This window comes from Pongo pygmaeus, chromosome 18 (assembly GCF_028885625.2).
Source record: "Pongo pygmaeus isolate AG05252 chromosome 18, NHGRI_mPonPyg2-v2.0_pri, whole genome shotgun sequence".
Lineage (NCBI taxonomy): Eukaryota > Metazoa > Chordata > Mammalia > Primates > Hominidae > Pongo > Pongo pygmaeus.
In genome coordinates, this window is record NC_072391.2 from 85355079 (window position 1) to 85379500 (window position 24422).

At 54.0% G+C, this 24422-nt stretch overlaps 1 protein-coding gene across 25 annotated transcripts in view; it reads left to right on the forward strand.

Moving 5' to 3' along the window:
• Window positions 1-24422, forward strand: part of BANP (BTG3 associated nuclear protein) — a 124077-nt gene that overhangs the window by 97511 nt on the left and 2144 nt on the right. For 17 of the 25 annotated variants that reach the window (XM_063654184.1, XM_054453300.2, XM_054453301.2 and 14 more), the window contains 2 exons: window positions 14124-14189; window positions 21220-21363. In XM_063654184.1, coding sequence (XP_063510254.1) covers window positions 14124-14189; window positions 21220-21363 — 210 coding nt within the window. The remainder of the gene's footprint in view (window positions 1-14123; window positions 14190-21219; window positions 21364-24422) is intronic. The other 8 variants (XM_054453309.2, XM_063654187.1, XM_054453310.2 and 5 more) reach the window with 3 other exon arrangements.

Below are 24422 nucleotides of genomic sequence, written 5' to 3' on the forward strand. Positions count from 1 at the left end.
GACACGCACTTGCTACTGGTTGTGTTGAGCATCTTGAACTGCCAGCAGCCTAAGTGGCATTGTAGCCCACAGGAGTCTCGTCCAGACCTGGCAGAATTAGGACCGGGCACGAGTGAGCTGTGATTGTGTAAGAGCATCTGCACTCAGAAACCCATCATTTGGATAAGTGTGGGGGATGTGTATTTGCTGTTTTTTGATTTTAATTTTTTATTTTTAGAGACAGTCTCACTCTGTTGTCGAGGCTGGAGTGCAGTGGTGCAATCACGGCTCACTGTAACCTCTGCCTCCAGGTTCAAGCAATCCTCCCACCGCAGCCTCCCGAGTAGCTGGGACTACAGGTGCGCAGCACCACGACCTGCTAATTTTTTTATTTTTATAGAGACGGGGTTTTGCCCTGTTGCACAGGCTGGTCTCAAACTTCTGAGCTCAAGTGATCCGCCTGCCTCAGCCTCCCAAAGTGCTGGGATTATGGGTGTGAGCCACCACGCCCAACCTGCTTGTTTCTCATCTGCTTGCTGGTAGGTTGCAGACATCCCAGAACTCTTTAGAATGCTAAACACGAGGGTGTTGTCCTGCATAGCCAGCTGAGCAGTCACTCTTCTCCCGTGATCTCTTGCTGCCACAGCCAAGCTGTTGACCGCAGCACCCCGGTCCCTCCCCGTGTAGTGGCAGGCCTCACAGCATGAGATCAAGGCTCCAGGATGGGGGCTCCCCGGTGGTTTAGGGCTGAGGCCGCAGACCCCTTGAACCTCTGTGGAAACTGCTTCCCTTGAGGGATGTGGCAAAATGTCCATGCCAGAATCTTGAATTTGAAAAGATTGAGGTGTGGGGTGGCCTGCAGGGCGTGGGTGGAGTACGGCACCTTTCAGGGCCTGTCGCTGCCCTGCATGTGTAGACGTGGAGCCCCTTAAGGGCAGGACCCGTGCCCAGCACGCATTGAACTTGTAGGAAGCATGGGCTTTGCAGGAGCCCATGCCTCCTTCGGGCTCAGCCTCAGTGCCCCACGCGCAGTAGGTACATGGGAAGTGCGGCCATTCCCAGGCACTGCTGCAGTGCCGAGTGCAATGTGTTCCCACGTAGACACGGATTTGGTGAGCCACACTTCCCTCTCTCAGGGGTGCCTTTCCCTGCCACAGTTGCAGGTTGTGGGGCTGGTCTGTCACCTTCAGTATTGTGATCTCAGGAAGAAGGCAGCCCACCCACCTGACATAAAAATCCACATAGAGAAATTCAGGATTTCTCTTGATTTATTAACTGTGTGCTTTGTTGGGGGCAGCTCGGCTGATGATAAGTACATTTTTATAATTATGCATCATTAAATAATAATTGTTAAATAGACTTAGAGCTTTCTTTCCTATATTAAAAAATCTAGATTTAAAAAATCCAGATTTATGCAATTTCTGTGGTATCGTTTGCATTCCATTCATCTCATTTGTTTGAGGAGTTTAAGAAAATAAAGTGAAGACCTAAACATTTCCTCACATGACCAAGAAATAATACTCCAAATCAGTATGTTTCTGGAATTGGTAGCTGCTACTAGCTGACCTCAGATACCTCTTGGAGCACTGTATCTGGAGTTTCTCTCACTGGGCACTCTAACAGCCAAGGACAGGCACCCATTCCTGGACAGATGCTGGTGTATTTGTTGTTCTAATTACTACTAAATTGTTACTAAAGAAAATCAAAACAAAACACAAGAAAGATACGTAAGAGGTCACTTCAGCTCAAATGCAGCGTATGGACATTCCCTGGCATATCCAAGTCATCCTTAGAAAGCTGAAATACACCTTCTAAAGCATTGTTGCAAGCTAGCGCTCTGCCTGCATTGACTCAGGGGCCCCTGTCTGAAGTTAGAGACTTGCTTTCTCCTATATCTTCACCTGTCTTGCATTTCTGAAGAGAAATGAGCTTAAGTTTGGTGACTAGGTTGAGTGCTATTCTTATTTTGGAGATGAAGACAGTAGACAGGAGCTTTTCAAGGAGTTAAAGTCAGGGATACATCCAGAACTCAACTCTCATGATTCCTGAACATTGCCTGCAGATCCCCCAGAGCTCTACCATCATCATCACCTCCACCTACTACCACTGCCAACACAACCACCTCTACTACCTCCACCACTGTCATCTCTATCATCTTCACAATTATCATAATTGCAACCATCATCACAACCACACTAACAACTATCACCACCACCTCGACCACTATCATCTCCATCATCATCACCAACCCAACCACCCTAAACCACTACCACCACCACCTTTACCATTATCATCTCCATCATCATCACTAACATAACCGCCTTAACAACCACTACCGCTACCACCTTCACCACTGTCATCTCCATCATTATCACCAACACAACCACTGTAACAATCACTACCACCACCACCTCCTTCACTATCATCTCCATCATCACCAACACAACCAACTTCACCACCACCATCACCACCTTCACCACTATCATCTCCATCATCATACCAGCACAACCACCTCTACCACTACCATCTCTATCATTATCACCAACAGTCACCCTAACAAACACTACCATCACCATCACCACTGTCATCTCCATCATTATCACCAATCCAACCACCCTAACAACCACTACCACCCTGACCGCCACCACTATCATCTCCATCATCATCATCACCAACACAACCACAACCACCTTAACAAACACTACCACCACCGTCTCCACCACTATCATCATCATCAACAACACAGCCACCACCACCCCCACCTCCTTCACTATCATCTCCATCACCATCACCAACACAGTCACCTTCATCACCACCACCACCTCTATCACTGTCATCTCCATCATCATCATCACCAACACAACCACCCTAACAGCCACTCCCACCCCCACCTCCCTCACTATCATCACCATCACTATCACCAACACAACCACCTTTACCACCACCACCTCTATCACTGTCATCTCCATCATCATCATCACCAACACAATCACCCTAACAAACACTACCACCGCCTCCACCACTGTCATCATCATCACCAACACAACCACCTTCACCACCACCTCCGCCACTGTCATCTCCATCATCACCATCGCCAACACAACCACCTCCACCTCCACCATCATCTCCATCATCATCATCATCATCATCATCATCAACCACCACCACCCTGACAAACACTGCCACCACCTCCGCCACTGTCATCATCATCAGCAATGCAACCACCTTAACAACCACTACCACCACCACCTCTTCTGTCATCTCCATCATCATCATCACCAATACAACCACCCTAACAACCACTACCACCACCACCTCTACTATCTCCATCATCATCACCAACACAACCACCTTAACAAACACTACCACCACCACCTCCACCACTATTATGTCCCTCATCCTCACCACCACTACCAACAACACATCTATCACAAGCATGACCTCTACCACCATTGTCCCTGTCACCCTCTCCATTGCCCTTACCTCCACAACCACCACCACTCCCAGTGCTATCACAGCCATCAACAGCACCAGCACCGTCAAGGGGTCAGGTGAATTTCCTGATTATCCTGAGTTGTTTTCTAATCTGTCTACTTATTGGCCTCTCACCCTCTTCCTGTCGAGACTGAAATGACAGTGCTTCCTTTGCCCAGCTCATAGGAATGTTTATGGAGGGTCAGTGGGCATGGCTTCTGTCCTTACTATGTAGGCCTTGAGTAGTAGCTTAGGTGTGATAGAAATGGAAGGTCCTCAGTGTTGCTTCAGGATAAAGCCTTCACAGTGTTGAATTTGGATTCTGCAGATTGAATCCAATGTGCAGTATGTTTTGAACAGTTAGTACCAAACTGTGTTCCTAGGGGATATTATATCTATTGAGATGTTCAAATCTGGGTCAGTTCTTTTGCTATATTTGGAAGATTTTCAGTCACATGGGAAACTTTTCAAGGCTTGAGTATTAATCATGCTGCTTAGATCATGAATCATGAAATTATTTAGTGCTGTTTCTAGTACGTGTGTACTTTAATACTGTTTTTTTTTTTTTTTAAAACAGATGTAGCTAACGTTACCTAAGATGTGCACAAACAAAGCTTATATACGTTTATAGGCTAAACAATGTGAAATCACTGGAAAAGCTAGGAGGTATTTTGTGTATGTTCTGGTAAACCCATCTCTAATGCATACACCCACCCACGCCCTCCTCACACACACCCCTGAATAATTGAATATGTGTACGTACACATGACGCATGTATATTTAGTAAAGTTAAGCAAAGCAGTGACGGATCCAGGGCTTTCCTACTGTGCATGTGTGCAATGACTTGACCAGGGTTCAGCTGACAGCAGGCTTGGTGACCTTGAAGCTTTTCAGCTTCTCTCCCATCTTTGGCATTTGTGTTCCTCCTGATACTTTGCTTAAGGGTAAGTTTCAGAGGCCTTCAGAATCTTTTTCCATGAAATAAGGCCTTCTAGACCCAGCTGGGAAAAAGATCAGAAGACATGGGAAATGTCCAACATTTTACGTGTAGGATTTTTTTGGAGAGAGCGAGGAGGAGTGTGTGTGTGCAGGGTGTCTTTATCTATAGCCGAAAAATGGCCTCTTGTATTTCCCGGAGGCTTTAGTCCACTTTAAATGGTTTGTCACAGAGGGAGGATCATCTCGCCTTCCTAGACACACACCCTTGTGTCACTTTTAATAAAAATGCTCCCGTCAAGAAAATACATTGCTGCATTACATGCCAAAACACAAGCAGAAATCTTGGAGACTCTCAGTGGTTCAGGGAATTAATCTCTTATGGAAAAGCCTTCTCTACCAGAAATGGTGGAAAATGTAATTTAAACCATAAAAGGTCAGAAGTGGAGTGAGTTTGGTGTTGACTAGTCCCAAGAAACCCCCTGGGAAAGGTGTGGAGCCGCCCGCATGCCTCCTGCTGCCTTGTTGAGGGGTTCAGGCCCACCTGGACAGCTGGCTCTTCAGCTTCCTTGCCCTGTCTGGGGAGGTGGGGCCCTGACTTACAAAGGGAGGCCGTGGTGTCTCCTGCTTGTGGCTCTGACACTGGAGGGGTCCTTGTGGCCCCTAACAGGCTTGCCGTATGCAGCAGAGTGTTCTGAGAGAGTGGAGTGGCTGTGGAACTCCAAGGACCCTCTGCTCCTTTGCTTCTTGGTTTGTTTTGGCAAGCAGCAAGGAAGGTAGTTTCAGGCTTGAGTGATGACTAGTCAGTAAAATAGGTGTACTGTTTTGAGGGCTATCATTTTTGTCCTGTTGAATTTCTTGGGACACTGTCTGTGGTTGCAGCATAGAAGAATCTTTAAGTCAGGCAAGGGCCCAGGACAAGCTGGACAAAGTGTTTGGCTGGGAAATGTATTCTGTCTCTCTCTCTCTCTCTTTTTTTTTTTTTTTTAGGGAGAGAACTTAGATGAAATGATGACTGAAATGTACATTTTCAGTGTTTTACTCAGTTGAAACAATGGTGCCTTCGAAGGGCTCGCTGTTAGCTGAAGCTGAAGTGTCTTTATCACAACCCCTGAGACGCTCCCGCTGCTCTGGCCACGCTTCACGCTGGCCCCTGCACTCCTGGCCCTTTTGTTTAGCCCCGCATCAGACTCTGTGATGTCAGACAGTGATGGCAGGCCTGATGATTCGAAGATTGTTTTTGATCAATTTTACCATTTTCAAATATATATTTAAAAGGTTAAGTAAAAGAGTTTAAATAATGTAAAACCCAAATTTTATTCATTTCTATTACCTGTCATACCCAGTGTAGTATACTTAGCAACACTGAGTGAACTGAGTGAATGAAGACAATGGGAACTGTGGCAAGTTAGCAGTTAGTTGTATGATGCACACATTGAAAACATTTGGAAATACTCTTGTTTGAGCCATTTAAAACTACGGCTTATGTTCACCAAATCTTTAATCATGAAAACATATAGAACAGTACTGATTTAAAACTCTGTAACTCAATAAGCAGAAAAAGTGTGACTTCTGAATAATTTTACATATCCTTTTGGTAGGATCCAAATGTGAGAACTTTTTCTGAATAAGGGAGTTTTGGTGATTCTTTGGGTGTTCTGAGACTTTTCTGTTGCCGTTGTTGAGCCGTATCTGCCTCTTCTGGTGGGCGGGCCTGCTGCGTTGTTGCGGGGAGCGACTTCACACAGCTGGCGTGGGACGCTTCGATGTGGGGTACAGGCCAGCCCCCAAGAGCTCAGCCAGCGCGACTGTTGCTTTGGGTGCCTCTGTGCGGAGCATCTAATGGATGTGTAAAGGACTCTTTTGCCCCAAGAATTATCTTCTGGAAGGCTATCAGAGTAGCTGCTGGCGAAAGGAAACCTGGGCGTTACTGCGGCACCAGGATTCCTGGCCTCCAGAGGAAAGATGGTGGCTGAAGGTGAGCCTTCTCCAGGGGAATGCCCTGGAGACTCTTGCGGTCCCCTCCACATGTTCACCTCGTCAGAGTCAAGAAACGAGGAGTGGAAAACACCCCTCAGGTCGCTTCATGCTGATTCTGTTTAGGTCCTGGCTTTTCCCTCGTGCAAAATGCAGGCACTCTGACTGGCCCACGTTGTGTAAAATTGGAAGAATGTTCTTCACACCCTTCATGTTGGCAGTGTTTGGGTCCTGGTTCTTACATCCCAGAAGGGAAGTTGCGGCACTGTGCGAGACGATCTGACTTCTGACAAGTCAGAGAGACGGCGGGGCCATCTGGGCGGGGGCGTGCAGTGACTCGTGCTGGCCCTGTCCCCGCACCCTGGACTCCAGGGCGAGTGGTGCTGGCTGGATGCCCACAGTGAGGAGGTGCGGGGCACACAGCGAGCGCTTTCCGGACAGTGCGGTGCGGGGCAGCGAGTGGCCACCTGTGTTCCGACAAGCCAGGCACCGAGGCTCGGTGTGGGCCAGCGAGCCTGATTGAAGTCACACTCCTGTCCCCTTAAACTATGAAACAGCGGAGTTACACGGGAAGAAAAGGTTCAAGCGTAATATAATTTCCTACCTTTTTTTCATTCTGAGAGTGAACCGCTGAGTGGCTGTTAAATTCATTGTGTATTTACGAGGAATCTTTCATCTAGAGATTGTAGATGCAGGACTGTGCCGGTGCCTGGTTAAAACGTTAAAGCTGGTGCTAAAGTGTGTTGAGATGCCTGAAAGAGAAGCTTATGTTTTTTGACTCACTGGCCTTTGGGAAACTGAAGGACAGTGCGAACAAAGATCCCTTTCTTCCTCAAACGGGAGCTTGGGATTTGTTGGGTTTCACGCGGGTGGGCCCGAGGAGGACGACGGGCAGGGCCGGGACGTGCTGATGTCAGGCGCCTTCGTCGACTGAGCTCCCTCCTGGGTCCTGTAAGGCCTTAGGTGTAAAAATGGGGCTTGGTCTGCAGCAGGGCCCAGCTCCACGGCAGTGCTGTGGCTTCCTAAGTGACTCAAGCACAGGGGCCATTTCTGATCCGCAGACCAGAGCCCTCTTCACTCTGACCACCGGACGGGCTGTTTCCTCTCACACAGGCAGTACAGGGGAACTTGGCAAAGGTTTAATAAAACCCACCACCATCGTTCTTTCCATTTTCTCTAAGGAGTCGCAGCCCCAGATGAAATGTGTGTGTCCTGCCCCGGAGTTTGTAGGGAGCCTGTGGTATCTTGAGACCATGGGACTGGGAGGTTGTAATTAAGAAGCAACTCGGACCCATGGCTGCTCTTGGCTGTGTTGCGTAATTGGCTCTGGACATAAAATATGCATCAAGAGTAGAAAAGTAACCTAGAATTATTTTCACGTGTAGACAATCTCTTATTTATGACGTTGAGGCATTGTTTACGTTGACTCCCAAAGTGAGATCAATGAAAAGCCCATAAAGCGGCCCCTGCCTGCTTTTCCTTCTGCTTCCTGGTCGGCCCCTGAGCTGGTGCTCCTGCTTTCGGCAGCTGCTCCTCCAGTGGTGTCCCTCACGCCCGGTGTGTATTAGGGATGTTGCCTGGTCGGAACCCCTGTACTGCAGTGCTGAGGACCATGCTCCTGCTGGTGTGCTGAGGTCCGTGCTTCTGCTGGTGTGCTGAGGTCTGTGCTCCTGCTGGTGGCGGGACATGACCTTGAGGACAGTAGGGATGCTCCTGGAGGCTCTGCTGTAAGGGTGGGGTGGGGGGTGGGGTGGGGGGTGGGGTAGGGCTGGAGGAGGTGTGTGAAGGTGTGGAGAGGGGGCACTGCCTTCCCTTCTCGGCAGTGCTTGCTGTTCCTGGGCTTGATGCCACACTGTTCCAATCTCTGCCCCTCCTCTGCTTCTCTGTGTTCCGATCTGCTTCTTTTCATAAGGCCCCTGTCACTGGGTTAGGGCCCACCTGAGTCCAGTGTGGCCTCGCTTTAACTTAAATTTGCAAAGACCCTGTTCTCAATTAAGCCCAAGTTCACAGGTACCAGAGGTTATTGAGAGTTGCTTTTTAAGGGACACGGTTCAGGCCACAGGACCCTCCCCATCCCCATACTATCTTCGGCAGAATGATGGCCACCGCCTCGCCTCAGTCCCACGTTCCTGCAGGCATGTGCTGAGCCCTGGCTCAACACCACAGATGAAGCTTTTTGCAGGAAGATGTGAGTTTGGTGGGGTTTGGGGCTTCCCAACGGAGACGTGTGCTACTCCTCGCGTCCTGTCAGGGCCCTACCAGCTGCACTGTCGGACGTGACACATGCCAGGCCCCCTCCTCTGCTCCCCGTGTGAGACTGCACGGTCGCGGACACCCCGCTGAATGCGCCCAGGTCAGATGTACTTGAGACCCGGCATTGGGGTGGAGTGACCTGGAGCCACAGCCTGGTGGGGAAGAGTCACATTCAGGCCCCAGACCTGCACACACACCCCAGCAGGGCTGAGGTTGGTACATGGTGGGGTTCTCCGTGTAGTGTGTGGTGAGACTGGCTTGGCGCAGCTGTCCATCTCTGGGCCTTCCTCTGAAGGTGCTCTGACTTACCCAAGTGAGGGGTGCTCTGCTGTGGCCGAAGGTGCCGAAGTGTGAGCGGCTTGTGTGAGAAGTGTACAAAGGTGCTCTTAGCCACCAGCGCATAGCAACCACCTGTCGGCACGAGTGGCAAGGCCGTATGTTTCTAAGCATAACATAGTTTGAAGTGTGTGCAGAGACCACCGTGCGTTGCCCTCCGGGCAGAGCCCATCTGACGAGGGGTCTCTCTGGGTTTCCCTAGCCTCGCCTGGCCTGCTTGTCACTCCTCCACTCGGATGGTCAGTGTGGGGCTGAGATTGGGAAGGCTGGCCCACCCTCTGTTTAAAAGCCACGTTTTTCCATCACGATTAGGTGGGAGATCAGCTGACGTTGGACACGCGAGTGATCCTGTGCAGAGGCTTCCGACTGAAGTGAGCTTAGTGGGAACGTTGGATCACGTGTTTTTAGAAGTTTGTTCTTTTGCCCTATCACGGTGGATTCAAACGTATTTTTTGTGTCATACAGTAAGTTTTCCAAGTTAAAGAAATGACCAGAGCCATGAGAACGGTGCCATCTGGAGGGTGCGTGGAGGCACGTGGAGGTGGCCTCTTTCTGCGGGGAGGGAGAGACTCTTCTCACCATCAGCTCTGGGCTGACATCTCAGCCCCTCGAGGTGCGAAATTGGATGGCAGCCCGGCCGGGCTCCCCGACCTGCCCCTCTCCCTTTCCTGGGGACGCCTGAGCAGCGCCACGGTGATGGCAGGCTTGTGCTCGCGTCATGCAGATACATCCTTATTTTCTTCCCACTCTTCCTCGTCCCCTGCTCGCCCACCATCCCTCTCACCAACCAGAAGCCAGAGGCCTGTGGTCCATGGGGAGCACCACAGGCCTCGGGGTGACTTTGGTTGTGTTCTTAAACGTCCCCCACCCTGCCCTAGTCAGTCAGAAGACCCCAAGACACACCCATGGTTAAGGTCACTCCCAGGAGCGCCGCCCTGCTAGAAGGGTGGGGTGGGCGGCAAGCACCCGCAGGCCTCCACTTCCCTTCCTTCGATCGAGTTGTTAGCCTTTGTTTTGCCTTCTCCCAAGGCTGTGCTTGATTGAGGTTCATGCTGAAACGCTGGAGCCAGCCGCAGAGCACCACGGAGACTGCTGTGCCTACCGCTTGCCACAAGGCACCTTTGTGTGAATGTGGGGTCCCCTGGGGCATCTTGCCATCGCTCTGGGCTGTAAATCTGGCTTATAGCTCTTAGCCTGTTAGCTTTGAAACTTAGCCTTTTTGGCCTGAAGGACGATTTTCTAAAACGTTGGATCAGTTGACTTAAACCCTGAGGTCTGCAAGAAGCTTCTGTGTGCTGTTTCTTGTTCTCCAGGAGAAGCGGGTTTCTGCATTTGCCCACGCTGGCCTGCTGTGTGTGCTCTGTTTCTGACCATCCACTAATGGGTGATTTGGTTTGTGAAAAGCATTAGAAATGGAATTTAAGGACGAGTATTAGTATTCCCATCAGTGGGTTTAAAGGCTTAAGAATGATGATGTGGCCTTTTGGCATTTCTTGTAGGAACGTAGGAGAAAGATTTTAGGCCAGTTGGGGGCATCACTGGGATGAGCCTCTTTCTCTGAGCACCTCATTTTTCTTTTCTTTTTTTTTTTTTGAGACGGAGTTTTTGCTCTGTTGCCCAGGCTGGAGTGCAATGGCACGATCTCGGCTCACCGCAACCCCCGCCTCCCAGGTTCAAGCAATTCTCCTGCCTCAGCCTCCTGAGTAGCTGGGATTACAGGCATGTGCCACCACGCCCAGCTAATTTTGTCTTTTTAGTGGAGACGGGGTTTCTCCATGTTGTCAGGCTGGTCTCCCAACCTCAGGTAACCAGCCCGCCTCGGCCTCCCAAAGTGCTAGGATTACAGGCATGAGCCACCACGCCCAGCCTGAGCACCTCATTTTTCTAGTTTGAGGAAGCTACTTTGAAGTGAACATCTAGATTTGAAAAAGGCATCTTGGTTACAGTCTCAGCCCTCATACCTTAACAAGTTGGATTCAAAGCTAAGTGACAAAAACAAAGGACTTCTTGGCTTTTCCAGCATACCTGTGGATTAGTGGTTTCATCCTCGTTTCTGTCCACACACTTCAGCAGTGTTCAGAGTTCTTTTAAATGCATGGGGGGTGGGGTTCTTTTGTTTGGTTTTGCGTTGCACCTGAGTGGATTCTTGGTTAGATTCAGGATTTTGTATCTAAATAGTACTGAGAAGTCCTTGGGCTTCTTGCATTGACTTTAGATTTACACCAGTTTAGCATGATCTGAGTTGGGCATTACACAGAATTTCTGCATTCTCAGTAGACAGAGGAAACCAGATGTGTGTGCTCAAAATGCAGTGCCTTTAGGCCGGGGTTCCCTCAGTAGGCTGCTCCCATTTCTACCTTCTGCCGCCTTCTTTTATCTGAAAACAACTGGCTCTGTTTCAAAAATGTTCAGGGGAAAACCCTCTGAATGGAGCTGGGAAAGTAGCACGTGTCTCCAGCCCTGTCCCCAACCAGGCCTCTCTTGAGATGATGAGGTGCTGCCCTTTGGGAAGTCCGCTTCAAGTTCAGCCGCAGGCCAGCGTCCCTGGAGCCTGGGAGCCAGGACACCGTCCATTCCAATGAGCGGCTTCTGCATTCCAGAGCTGGTTTGGAAATGCCTCAGACTGGGGCCCTGGTCCAGACGTAAAGCCGGCAAGGAGAGGAAAGAAGGGATTGAACCTTCATTGTTGGGCACTAAGTCGGAATTCGGCCCAGCCTGCTCTACCCCTGAAGGCCTGCATCAGACTTGGGGTTCCTTTCATCGCAGGGCCCCATCCTACTGGCAGCAGGATCAACTGCGCGGATCCCAGGGCGCTCATCTTGGGGCATGCAGCGCTCTGGAGGGACCCTGGCATGACCTCATTTTTGCTGCTTCACATTTAAGATCTGACCCCTGAGTTTTACTCATTACCAATTTAAAATCAAGTCCAAATCAACAAACTATATCTCAGCCTCCCATGTGTTTTAAGAGGCTGCGCAGTGCATGGAGGTGCCCTCAGCCTGCAGCAGCGCAACAAAGCGGAGGGCGCACCGCGGCCTTCTGTGTGACTGTTCTCAGAGCGTGCTGTGCCTTCATTTCTGTGTGTTTCACGGCGTTGCCCTTGTGGTATCTGCTGACCCCGGTTCCCTTATTTCTAGGCCCAGTGCCTTGGCTTTCGCCTCTTGGCCCTCCCCTCCCCGGTATAGACGCTTTCTGCCCTGGCCTGGGAGCTGGCCCAGGAGGAGGAGTTGTGTTGTCGTTGTGGTCCTCCCTGCCCTTCCGCGTGGCCCGGCTCAGCGTCCTTGCTTAGTTAATAGGAATTCAGTGTTTCATTATGAAATCCACATATGGCAAAAATATGAAACAATCCACCAGGTCCATAGAGAAAGTGAGTCCCTTCCCAGCCTGGACTCTCGGCCCGTCTGTGGGGTGACCGCTGGTCATTTCTGATCTCGCCTTCTGTGCACAAGCTCCTGTGATGATTTTGTAATCACTTTACATTTTAAAAGATCCCTTGATAGATGAGTTTAAGATCAGATCACAGCTGTTCTTAATGAGACTTGGGAAACCGTGTTGCTGATTTCCAAGAGGGTTCTGCCCTCCTCTGGCTGTGGAAGGCACGTCATGGCATCCTGACAGTGATGTTGTTCCTGCCAGCATTGCCAGTGACACAACTTTTCACATGATCTATGCAGCTCATTACATTGGAAGAATTACAAGGTCAGAAACCTCAGAATCTAACTTTGCAGCTTTACAATAACCATGAAGGTAGGCATACCCAAGTGGTGAATGAAAATAAAAGTAGAAAATGTTCTCAACTGGGAATGCATTTGAAAAGTCGTGACTTTCAAATGTTTCTACATTGATTTTGTTTTGATAAATTTTTCAGAAATGAGCGAAACACTTAAAGTACACCCAAGATTCGAAGAAAGAGGTGCCAGGGCTTTTGTGGGGAACAAAGGCACAGACCTTGTTGCTGCCCTGGAACTCGTGTTTTCGTGGGGGCCAACCACAAGCAGGCACCGGTGCTGGGGGACCAGGGTCGGGGGGCTGTCTTCAGAGACGGCAGAGCACGAGGCTGGGGCAGGAGGTGTCGGGGGCTTGAGAGGCGCAGGGGAGCAGGGGGAGAGGGGAGCGAGGTGGACAGCGAGGCGGTGGATGGTGAGGCAGGTGTGCGTCCATGGCGGGGCCTGCCTCTGTGGCGGTGCTCCCAGCACCCTGTGTGTCCCTTGCACCCTTGCTCTGTGGTCACCTGTGGTCAGGGACAGTGGCTTCATCTCCCTTAGCACCTTTGGAAGCAGTGGTGGCATCATGGAGCTGGGAGAGTGGCTTTTATTTGGAGGACAGATGTGCGCATTCACTTAGGGTTCAAGAAACGAGTGGGCCTTGAATGAGCAAAACAACCCACCTGCCTCCCATGGACAGATGCTCCCAGGATGCGGCCAGGTGTCCAGGCCAGAATCGGGTTGGCCGAGGGTTTGCTGAGGAGAGGGCATCGCCAGGCTGGGCGCCTGTGTGGCACCACGTGGCACTCACCGAGGAGGCCTGGGGACCCCTCCAGGACATGCCTTCCTCCCTTAAAAAACAACAATGCTTTTGCCAGACACAAGAGGCTCCCGTGCAGCTCTCATGGCTGGCAGTGCCAGATGGGAGCCTGGTGCCTTCACGTGGTTGGGGGTGCTGCCTCTCTTGCCCGCAGGGCTCTCCTCCGGCTGGGATAGGAGACAGCCAGGACCCCTCAGCTTCTGAGGGCCATGGCATTCAGGCTGTCAGGAGGCCCTGGGAGGCAGCTAGAGCCCAGTGGCCACCAGGGGAACACGAGTCATAGAGGACATTTCATTTTTTTTCTCCTCCAATTTTTGTTTTGGCTTTTAACAACTCCTATGGTGCAAACTCCTTCTAATGGAAAAAAGCGGTTGCTCTCCCTGCAGCTGCCAGCCCGCCCTGAAGGCAGGGACTGCCAGGCCTTTTGTTTCTGTTGTTTTTGCTGTTTGGGAATTTGATGTTTTAATAAAGAGCCCTTTGGGGACCTGGCTGGAGGCTCCTGTGGCTGCCATAACAAATGACCACAGACCCCATGGCTTTACCGGAGGGCAGAAGCCCATCCTGGGTCTCAGTGGGCTGAAAGCAAGGCAGGGTTGGTCCTTCTGGAGGCTCCAGGGGAAAATTCGTTTTCTTGCCTTTTCCAGCTTCTAGAGGCCACCCGCATCCCCTGCCTCCTGGCCCCATCCGTCTTCAAAGCCAGCAGTGGCCAGGTGAGTCCTTTGTACATCCCATCTCTCCCACCCTCTGTGGCTGGGAGGAGTCTCTGCTTTTAAAGACCCCCGCGATGACACTGGGCCCACCTGGCCATCCAGGGTCATCTTACCATGTGAGGGTGATCAGTTGAGCCACATCTGTGAGATCCCTTTGCCCATGTAAAGTAACACCTAAACAGGACCCAGGGATTGGGACCTGGGTGTCTTTGTGGGGTGGGTAGCTCTGCCTAGCGCAGCAAGGTGGGGTGAGACGCGCTTGCAGGTGCTTTCTGAAGACACAGCAGGAACGGGGGAAGAATTTCTCACCATCTTTTGTTCAGAAAATTGATGGCACAAGTGGTGATGGTTCCCTCAGGCTGAACTGGTCAACCTAGGAGGGAGGAGAGCAGGGACCGGCTCTGCTTTTGTTTTTATTCGGGGAAACTGGGCTGGTGGCAGGACCAGGTTGCATGCTTGCTCAGGTAGCGCACAAAGAAAGCGAGTATGGAAGGGCATCCTGATCCCGGGAGGCCCACAGGATCCCAGCCCCACGGTGTCCCCAGCGGAGCAGCTCCCCTCTGGGAGGACCCCAGCCATGCTTGCCTTCCAGCTCCTTCCTGTCCCTCCTGGGCCCACTGCCCAGCTTAGGATTCTTGGTGGGGATGGGAGCGCGGGAGAGGGTGTGCGCCTGCGCCTGTGGCTTTTACAAGCCTGGGATAGCGTCCTAGCAGCCTCTGCTGTCCCACTACTGCGGCAGGTGCAGGGCGAGCTGTGACCAAGCAAGGCGGCCTCGGGGCAGACAGGGCTTCTCCCAGACACGTTCCTTAGAGCACCGAGGGCTCGAAAGAGCCTTTCCTCATGAAGGGGTCCCCTGCCAGGGGATCCCTCAGGTACACAGCTTTTAAGACTCTGAGATGAGGTTCACGAACGTGGAACTGAACTGCCCAATAAATGTATTAACGGAAAGTGAATGTCCAGGGAACATTCCTCACCCCTGAGGCTGACATTACCAACAGGCTGTAATTTTACTTTGAGTGAAACTTGGGAGTTTGGTGTCGTTTCTCTCTGTGGCGTTGCTGCTGCCTTATGGATTGCTGGGTACTGCGGGCCTGGCCGCCTGGTGAAGGGCCTCGGCCATGCCCACAGCCAGAAGGAGCTTGAAGGAACCCAGCTTCGACTCGGTGTCTGACACTGTGGCCTCTGTTCCCAAAAACAAGTGCCTCCTGCTCCTTTTGCCTAAAATTCTGTTTATTTTCAGCTGAGCTGTGTTGTTCACATAAAGTAAAACCACATTGCCTGGAAAAATGTAGTTTTGAGGCAGAAATGAGAAAATCCTAACCCATTAATCAGGGAGGAAACTAGAAGTTTCTGTTGATAGATTATTGAAAAACTCAAAACATTGAATCATTTTGTTCAGTTTTTTTTTTTTCCCCAGAAAGGTGCCAAACCTTGCCTACGTTGCCTGTGTGTGTCTTTGCCATCAGCCTTCAAAACGCCACTCCCAGCGGTGCGGGCGCTCCCTCTCGTGCTTCCTTGGGAGACTTGAGGGTCTTCCAGAGCGGAGGGGAGGCAGCGGCGCTGTCAGTGGCCATGGGAGGCTGGGTGACTCTGCCGGGCAGAGGTCAGAGCCATCGGCCGGGGCACGTTGCCACAGCGGCCTAGACATTTTTGGATGGAGGTACCAGGCAAATTATTTTGCGGAGTTTTGAACTCGCCTGGAAACCCAGTTATAGGAATGCATGCTCGCTCTCTTTTTTATTTATTGGTGTTGGACACACAGCACGTGGTGGGGTCCTAGGGCCCAGGTGTGTGGGGGAGGATGAAGCCGCTGACCTTTGACCCTTTGCAGCTCTGTGCCGCCTGCCACTCAATGTGTTCTTTGCTTTGGTGCCAGTGGAGTGGCCGACTGGCTTGTGTGGCTGGTCTCATGGGGCTGAGGGGGTCAGAGCCGCTGGGCTGGGTGTGGGGCGTCACAGTTGTTTGGTCCCCAGCCAGTGTCACCCAGGTGTCTTGCCCCATGCTGCATGGTTCCCCCCTACACCACATCTGCGCCGGGGCCTCCCTCAGGGGGGAGACTCGAGCTGGAACCAGGCTGTGGCCCTGCACCCTGCCGCGTGCCCCCCCCTCCCCCCCCCGCCGAGACGGGACCCAGGGGCTGTGTCCTGAGGGGCTCTAGGCCAGCCCCACCTCACCTGCTGCACTGCCACCGCTCAAACCTGATTTGAGATACTTTATGGGTATTTTATGCTAGAGTTTCAGAGTACTTTTTTTTCCTTGGCACTATTTCCAAATCTGAGGGGGTCAGCTGCTGCTGCTTCCATTCAGAGCTGCTCCCCAGTGCCCGGTCCCCCCTCACCCTGCCATGCTCTGGCCACCCCTGCCCTGGACGGCCAGCTGCCCCAGTCCTGGTCCTCCGCCCTTTCACTGACCTTGCCCTGCTCCACCCCAGGGTAAACCCAGGTCTCCACCCAACCTGTCAGTCTCCCCACTCCATTCTTCCTGCATGGTTACACCCTGAGATGAGGGGACCCTGACAATGCTCCTGGCTGAGCCTTGCCTTCCCGCAGTTACACGTTGCACGGGGCCTCCCCGTAGCATCCACTGTGTCAATGCCCCCTCCATCCCCAACAGACTCGCCCTCCCCCCACTGTCTGCCTCCTTGTGTCGTCAGTCTGTGACACGCCGCGTGTGTGATGACGTGGTGCTTGGAGTGGCACTGCTCTGCATGTGGCCACGCACTTCGTTTCCATTTTCATACGTAGTTTAGAGCTGGGTGTCCGGCAGAGGTGCCTGAAGTGGAAAGCGTCGTGCACTCGGCCCACCTGTGGCCCCTGCAGAGCTCCGGCTGTGTGGCACAGGCTCCTGAGAGCTGGGGATGGATGGAGGGGCTTGCCGTGTGCTCCTCTGCTGCTCACCCCAGGCTTAGGTTTCCTGGTGGTCACCTGGTTGGCGTGAACCTTGGGCGTGTGCCAGGGTCCCCGTGCTGTCCTGGAGGGCAGACAGGTGGGCGGGTGCTTGGGAGTTACCAGTCAAGTCCCTGTGCCGCACAGACCATTTCCTGCTGGTCAGGAGTTTTCAAGGCCTCGGCCTGGTGGGAATAGTTGAGAAATGCTGGTTCAGGCAGCTTGCTTTATTCACAGCCCTGAGACACCTCTGGGACAGCCCCTGAGGATATTTTTCCCTGAACTTTCTTGGGGCCAGGAGTGTGCCTGTGCTGTGATGAGTGGGAAACACAGTTTGTGCAGGGCCTCACAGAAGAGCCCACCAGTGCGGGTGCTGGCTGTCTCCTCCAGTGGGCGCCAGCCCGGGGTTCTGGGGCAGGAACGTGGGTGGCTGCGGATCCACCCAGGACAGAGTGACTGCCTGGGCACGTGGTGGAACTGAGTGCGGAACTCCTCCCCAGCCCCCTTTCCAAGTGCAGCCTTGCCCGGTCTGTTCCCAGGCATCACTGAAAAGTTACTGGTGGGTTTGTACATCGGCAGGAATGTCTGCTCTCCCTTCCTTCTTCGGGAAGAAGGTTCTCTCTCCAGGGGCTCCACCTCCCTGGGTGCTGTCGTCCTCAGCCTTGTGGTCTGAGCCGGAGTCTCTGCGGCTGACAGGGACTTGGTCTCTCTTTCCTGCCCCCTGTCCCTGCACGAGTCCAGCCCCCTGTCCCTGCACCAGCCCAGCCCCCTGTCCCTGCACCAGTCCAGCCGCCTGTCCCTGCACGAGCCCAGCCCCCTGTCCCTGCACCAGCCCAGCCCCCTGTCCCTGCACCAGTCCAGCCCCCTGTCCCTGCACCAGTCCAGCCCCCTGTCCCTGCACCAGCCCAGCCCCCTGTCCCTGCACCAGCCCAGCCCCCTGTCCCTGCACCCAGCCCTCCTCACTGTCCCTGCACCCAGCCCGGCCCCCTGTCCCTGCACCCAGCCCTTCCCACTGTCCCTGCACCCAGCCCAGCCCCCTGTCCCTGCACCCAGGCCAGCCCCCTGTCCCTGCACCCAGCCCAGCCCCCTGTCCCTGCACCCACCCCAGCTCCCTGTCCCTGCACCCAGCCCAGCTCCGGCCCCAGGCCCAGATAGAGGGCGCTCCAGTGGGCTTGCTCCATCTTGTGAAACAGAGTCCAGAAACCTCAGTGTTCTCATCGTCAGGCTGGGTTCTGAATGGCGTGCTGTCGCTGCAGGACCTCAGGGCCTGTAAAGATCATGGGAAGGGGCAGCTGTGCTGGCAGCTCCTCCTCCTCGGTGCACCAGCTACTCTCCGCGTTTATTTCATGTCAGCAGAAAGATGGAATTCTTGCCAGCCAGACATTCAGCTCATTGACCTGCCTTTTTCTTTTTTCTTTTCCACTGACAAATTCATTGTTAAAAAAATATAAGGCATTTGCTCATCAAAAACTAGAATGCTGTTTTAAAACCACAGGCTGTATTTTCTAAGGACTTTGAGAGACCCACGCCCAAGCCCTCCCCTCACAGAGTCCCTGCCTTCTCTCTCCGCTCCCTCTTGAAGAACCGAAGAACCGCAGGCTGGAGGGAGCCAGAGGGTAATCGTGCTGCTCCACTATGGACGGTGGTGGCCCAGGAGAGTGCCTCGGGGACCCAGGTGCTTCCTGTATGGACGCTGCCCCCACCTGCTGTGTGATGGAAGCCCAGCCCCTAAACTGCTCCTAACCCCGCCCAGGTCTCACTTTCTCATCTGTAAATGGCACCTGGATCCCAGGGCCAGCAGCCCCTTTGTCAGCGCTCTGATGTCAATGCACGCATTTCACAATGCTCTGCTCTTTCTGTCCATCACCAAAAGATTAACGTTTGTTCCTTGGAAGAAGACTACAGTTGACCCTTGAACAACACAGGTTTGAACTATGAGGATCCACTTATACGCGGATTTTTTTTTCAGTAAAAATTATACTGAGTGTGCCTGCCTCCTCTTCCACCTCCTCTATCTCTCCTGCCTCTGCTGCCGTGAGACAGCAAGGCCAGCCTCTCCTGTTCCTCCTCTTCCCCCCAGCCCCAGTCAGCACGCGGACGGTGAGGACGAAGGCCTGGATGACGATCCACTTCCACTTAATAAAGATCCACTTCCGCTTAATGAATGGCAGCCATATTTCCTCTCGCTTGTGCCTTTCTGAATACCACGTTTTCCCTCGCTTACTCTATTAGAGGAATACAGGTGATGGTACACACAGCACACAAAATACCTGCTCATTGACTGCTGTCGGTGGGGCCGCTGGTCAACAGGCTATTAGTAAAGTTTTGGGGAGTCAAAGGCTGTACATGACTTCAGCTGCACAAGGGGTCAGTGCCTCTAACCCTTGTGGTATTCAAGGGCCAGATGCACAATGAATTAATCCCTAGGACCGTGTCGGGCTGGCATCTGACACCTGGACTCAGAGGGCCTCTGCAGTAGGGGCCGTCGGGTAAAGAAACCCCAGAGTCCAGCAGGACATCTGACTCAAGCCATATTCCTTCTTGTATAGCATCTGTTTGAGACAACAAAATCCCAAGGCAGAAGGTCGACCGCTCCTTAGGTTCATTCTGATGGCTCAGCTATTCCCCCGAGGCTGGTCCCTGAGGCTGGTGTGCTCGCAAGTGGTGGCTGGCAGGGTTGCCAGGCTTGTCTGTAAAGGGCCAGGGGGGATGGGTTTTCAGCTTTGGGGGGCACACCTGGTCTCATCACAGCTGCTCACCACGGCCCTTGGGTCGTGACAGGCCAGCACGTGGGGGGCCTGCAGGCCTGTAGATGCTCACTGAAGATGGAGGTTCCTAGAATTGTCATGTGGCACAAAATATTTTTTTGCATTTTTTTTCTGTCATTAAAAATCATTTAAAAGCCATTCTCAGCTCACAGCTGTACAAAAGCAGCCAGCAGGTTTGCTCTGGGCGCCGTACTTTGCTAACCTCAATGTAGAGTGAATTATACTTCGTGTCTTTAAAAGGCTTGTCTTCTAGTATTGCAGGTGAACTTTGCTTAGAAACATAACTATTTTTAAAAGCACATATAGGTGAAAGCCCTGGTCCGGGGCTGTCTCTGCAGTGTGTTTGAGGGGGCCGTGTTTGCTCTGTGCAGTGCTGCTATTGTCCAGGGCAGGTCCCACGGTGGGGCTGCCGCAGCCAGGCTCCATGGGGTGGGGCACCCTGCGACAGGGGCTGCTCCTCTTCCCAGGGCCACCGGTGAGACCCTCAGTGCATAGAGTGCGGTTCCGTGTGGAAGTTGTGGGATGCGTCTCCTGGCCCTCCCATAGTGGGATGCAACCCCAAGTGAAGACCCCATGGCTCGTGTCAAGTGCCGTCAGGGCTGGGGCTGCCCACTCGCCTGCCTGGGCCGTCTTGACACTGGAGCTGCCTGCCTGGATGTTGGAGCACCCGGAGGATTGACTGGGAAGTGGGCCTGGGTGCTTACAGGCGATGGGGTCACCAGAGCCCACCCAGGGGCCTCACCTATCCCCCATTCTCATCCCATACTCTGGGAGGCGGTACAAGGTCGGGAGGGCCAGCGGGGCTCTCTGCCACCAGGACTCACTTCCGCCTCTCTTGGAACTGGGCCTCGCTTTCCTGCGAGCTTCTCCTGGGTTCTCAGTGCCCACCAGCAGCTCCTTTGCTCTCCCTGAGCCCTTGAGGTCACTCTGCCTTGGGAATGGGGAGGGTTTGGGTCTCAGCCTCACGCTCATGGTCCTGGCTCGGATTTTAGCCCTGAGTGGCACTCTGGGAGCACTTGTGCTCTTCATGGTTGCCATTGGGATTTTCCAGGAGGCTCTGTGGCATTTGCTGTTGCTCTCTCTCAATGTGGAAACTCTGCCTTGCTTTTTTTTTTTCCCTTTTGTCCGCTCTGTAGGTGCTCGAGGGGGGAGTTGCAGATCCAGCAGAGACTCGACGGCACTCTCTCACTGGATCTGATGTGACTCAAGAGTGATGGGGAGACAGGATGTGCCGCAGAGTCCTCGGTGTGGCCCTGAGGCCGTGTCCCTGCTGCTCAGGGGACAGCGCCTGTGGGCTGGGGTCTACGGTCTGTGGAGCCATGTGGGTTGTGGGTTGTGGGCCACGCCACTGACGGGCCCCCGTGTCTCTCCCTCCAGGTGCTGCAGGGCGCACAGCTGATTGCCGTGGCCTCCTCGGACCCCGCTGCGGCGGGCGTGGATGGGTCGCCACTCCAGGGCAGTGACATCCAGGTTCAGTACGTGCAGCTGGCGCCTGTGAGTGACCACACGGCCGGGGCGCAGGTGAGTCTGGGGCCCCGCGCCGGGACACTGAAGTGATGGCACGGCCGCCTGCTGCTGCCACCGGGCACACATGGCCCCGGGGCTTTCTCGTGACTCTTCCCGTGTGGAGGGCACGTGATTGGACACGGATGCCCATCTGAGGGTTCTATGTCTCACACTCGCCGTGAACGTGAAGGTGAGAAGGTAGATCCTGCCCCAGTTCCAAATTCCAACTGATTCTTGAGACTGTCCTGTGGAAATGTTTGTAAATTCAGGGGCAGAAGTGAAGCTCTGCCCTGTCCTCCCTCCACATAGCCCTTTCCTGTGGGCTGGGGAGCATGGGGGCCCCTTTAGCCCAAGAGCTCCCTGCCCCTCGTTGAAGGTCTTAGCTTGGGGCAGAGCCAGCACCTTGGGCTGTTGTGACCCTAGCGTCCGCCAAAACAAAGCGCAGGGCTGCTGTGCTCGGTGGATGGCCGGACGGGTTCATGGCCAGCATCTCCATACCTCGCAGGCGGAAGCCCCTGAGGGTGAGGCTGTGCTGAAATCTCCAGCGTGGCCGAGGCCCAGACAAGAGCCCTGTGATGCCGTGGGCTGTTTGAACACAGGAGGCGGAAGGTGGCCCCGCATCCAGGAGCAGTCTTGGCCCCGCAGCCTCCGTGCCACCTGCTTTGGGAATGTGCCCAACGGGGACCTTGTCCTTGTTCTACCTCCAGCCTGGTGGTTGGCTGCTGCCCAGCCCTTCTGGAACATTCTGGCTGCTGTCTTTGGGTCTGTTTCTCTCCTTTCTGTGGACGCAGCTCTGGTGATCCACTTGTGTCTTGATGCCATCTGCCTTCAATGCTTAGAATTAAAATCCTAGATATCTGAGCAGCCTTTCCCTGCTACCTGGACACTGCTGAGGGCAGGTGTGCCCCTCAGCCCTCGGGAGGAGAGGGCTGGGCTCAGTAGAGCTCACGCTCACGAGGGTGCGCCAGTCGCCAGGCTGGGCGGTTCTGTGGTCCCTCAGCCGCGGCAGCCGTGTGATGATGTCAGTGCTCACCTGACACTCACGTCTTCTTCACAGCGGGGCAGCTGCGGGCCCAGAGTTTAAGGACCCGTGTCCTGTAGAAGGCCTGGCCCCTCCTCCTAGACCCTCCTCCTGGCCCCTCCTCTGGCCTGAGCCTTCCTGCTGTGCCCACGGGCACGGTGGCCCCCGCAGAGGCACGCCCTGTACTCTGTGCCCGTGGATGCGGTGGCCCCCGCAGAGGCACGCCCTGTACTCTGTGCCCGTGGATGCGGTGGCCCCCGCAGAGGCACGCCCTGTACTCTCTGCCCACGGGCACGGTGGCCCCCGCAGAGGCACGCCCTGTACTCTGTGCCCGTGGATGCGGTGGCCCCCGCAGAGGCACGCCCTGTACTCTGTGCCCGTGGATGCGGTGGCCCCCGCAGAGGCACGCCCTGTACTCTGCGTGGTGTTTGGTTCCACATTGTCGCTGACCTCACTGGAGATGGGCTGGAAGCACGTGAGGGCCATGGGCACAGAACGCGCAGGCAGCGGGGAGGGGGTGGGTGGGATGGTGAAGGCAAACTCGTTCGGCAGCGCTTATTTTATGTGGTGTGAACCTTGGCCTGTCCGTGAAGAACAGTCAGGCGTGGCTGCCTCAGCCCATGCTGAGGACGCGTGGCGGCCCCTCGTGCCGTTCCAGATAGGAGCGCTGCAGGAGGGCAGTGAGGTCAGCGCCCAGGAAACTAGATGTGGGGGCCATGCCTGAGGGCGTCCTGCTGCATTATAAGTTTCTGGTCATTTTCAGATTTCAGAATTGAAGAAACCTGTGTCCCATGGTTGGTGTTTACACCCCTAGCTTCCTGTAAGCTTTCTCTGTCACCATGCCCTCCCTGGCAGGCCCCAGATGAACGATTTAATTAGGATCCATTGTAATAGCCAAGGAAGACGGCATGCTTAACGGGCCGCTTTCCCTGCAGAAAACCCCAGCGTGGTTGGACTTGGTGGTGAGCAGGTTTGCCCATCTGAGGCCAGACAGCTGCAGGGTGCCTTAGATTGTCACCAAGGGCTCAGCTCTCTGCCTTACCATCTCAGCTTGTCCTCAGGCTAGCTCTGCCCCACTGGGAAGTGACCGAAGGCCTTCACGGTGACTCCGCAGGCGTGACTGCACCCAACAGAGACAGGTTTCTGGTTGAGCCTCCTTATCCACATGAAGCCCCCACCCCAGTCATGCTTGGGAATAGCCTTGCATCTTGCATGGGTCAGAGCAGGGTCACGCGCTTGAGCTAATTCTAGGAAAACCTGTGGCTCAGCTGTGAGGGCCTGGCTCTGAGAAGTTGGGGTTCCCTTAGGATGGAAGGCAGGTGGCTGGCCTGTGGGGGTGGCCAATCCTCAAAGTGGAGAGTGGGGCCTGTTCCCTGGAGCAGTGGGTTGGGAGGGTAGGGGGGTGCCATTTGCAGGGGAAGACACTTGTCTTAATGCAGGGTGGCCTGTGGGTGTCATAGGCTCCCTGAACCATCTGTAGCAGAGGCAGCACCTCCACCAGCCTCTGCCCGGAACATGGGTCTGGCCACTGTCCTTGGAGGGCAAGTGAGTCCCTCCCAGCCAGCCCAGGCCTGTGCCCCACTGTCCCCACCCACCCACGTCCCCAGCTGCCTTTCCAGCTGTCTGGGGGAAGGGGCTTTGCATCCCAGGCAGTGGCCCCCCTACCCCAGCCTCCCATGGCCCTGGTGTAGCTCCTCCAGGGCAGCTGAGGTTCGCCCCTTCCCGTTAGGCCTTCCCAGCTGTGGCCGGGCCCTCAGGAGACAGTCCCCGTACTGACCCCTCATCCCACCCTGGAAGGCCCTCCTCCATCCGGGGAACAGTATATGTCGAGTGTCATTTGACATTTGTCTTGAAAAAGCACAACCTGGACCAGGTGCAGTGTTTCATGCCTGTAATCCCAGTGCTTTGGGAGGCCGAGGCAGGGGTGTTGCTTGAGCCCAGGACTTCAAGACCAGCCTGGGCAACGTAGCGAGACCCCTATCTCTACAAAACGTAAAAAAATTAGCTGGAGCCGGGCACGGTGACTCATGCCTGTAATCCCAGCATTTTGGGA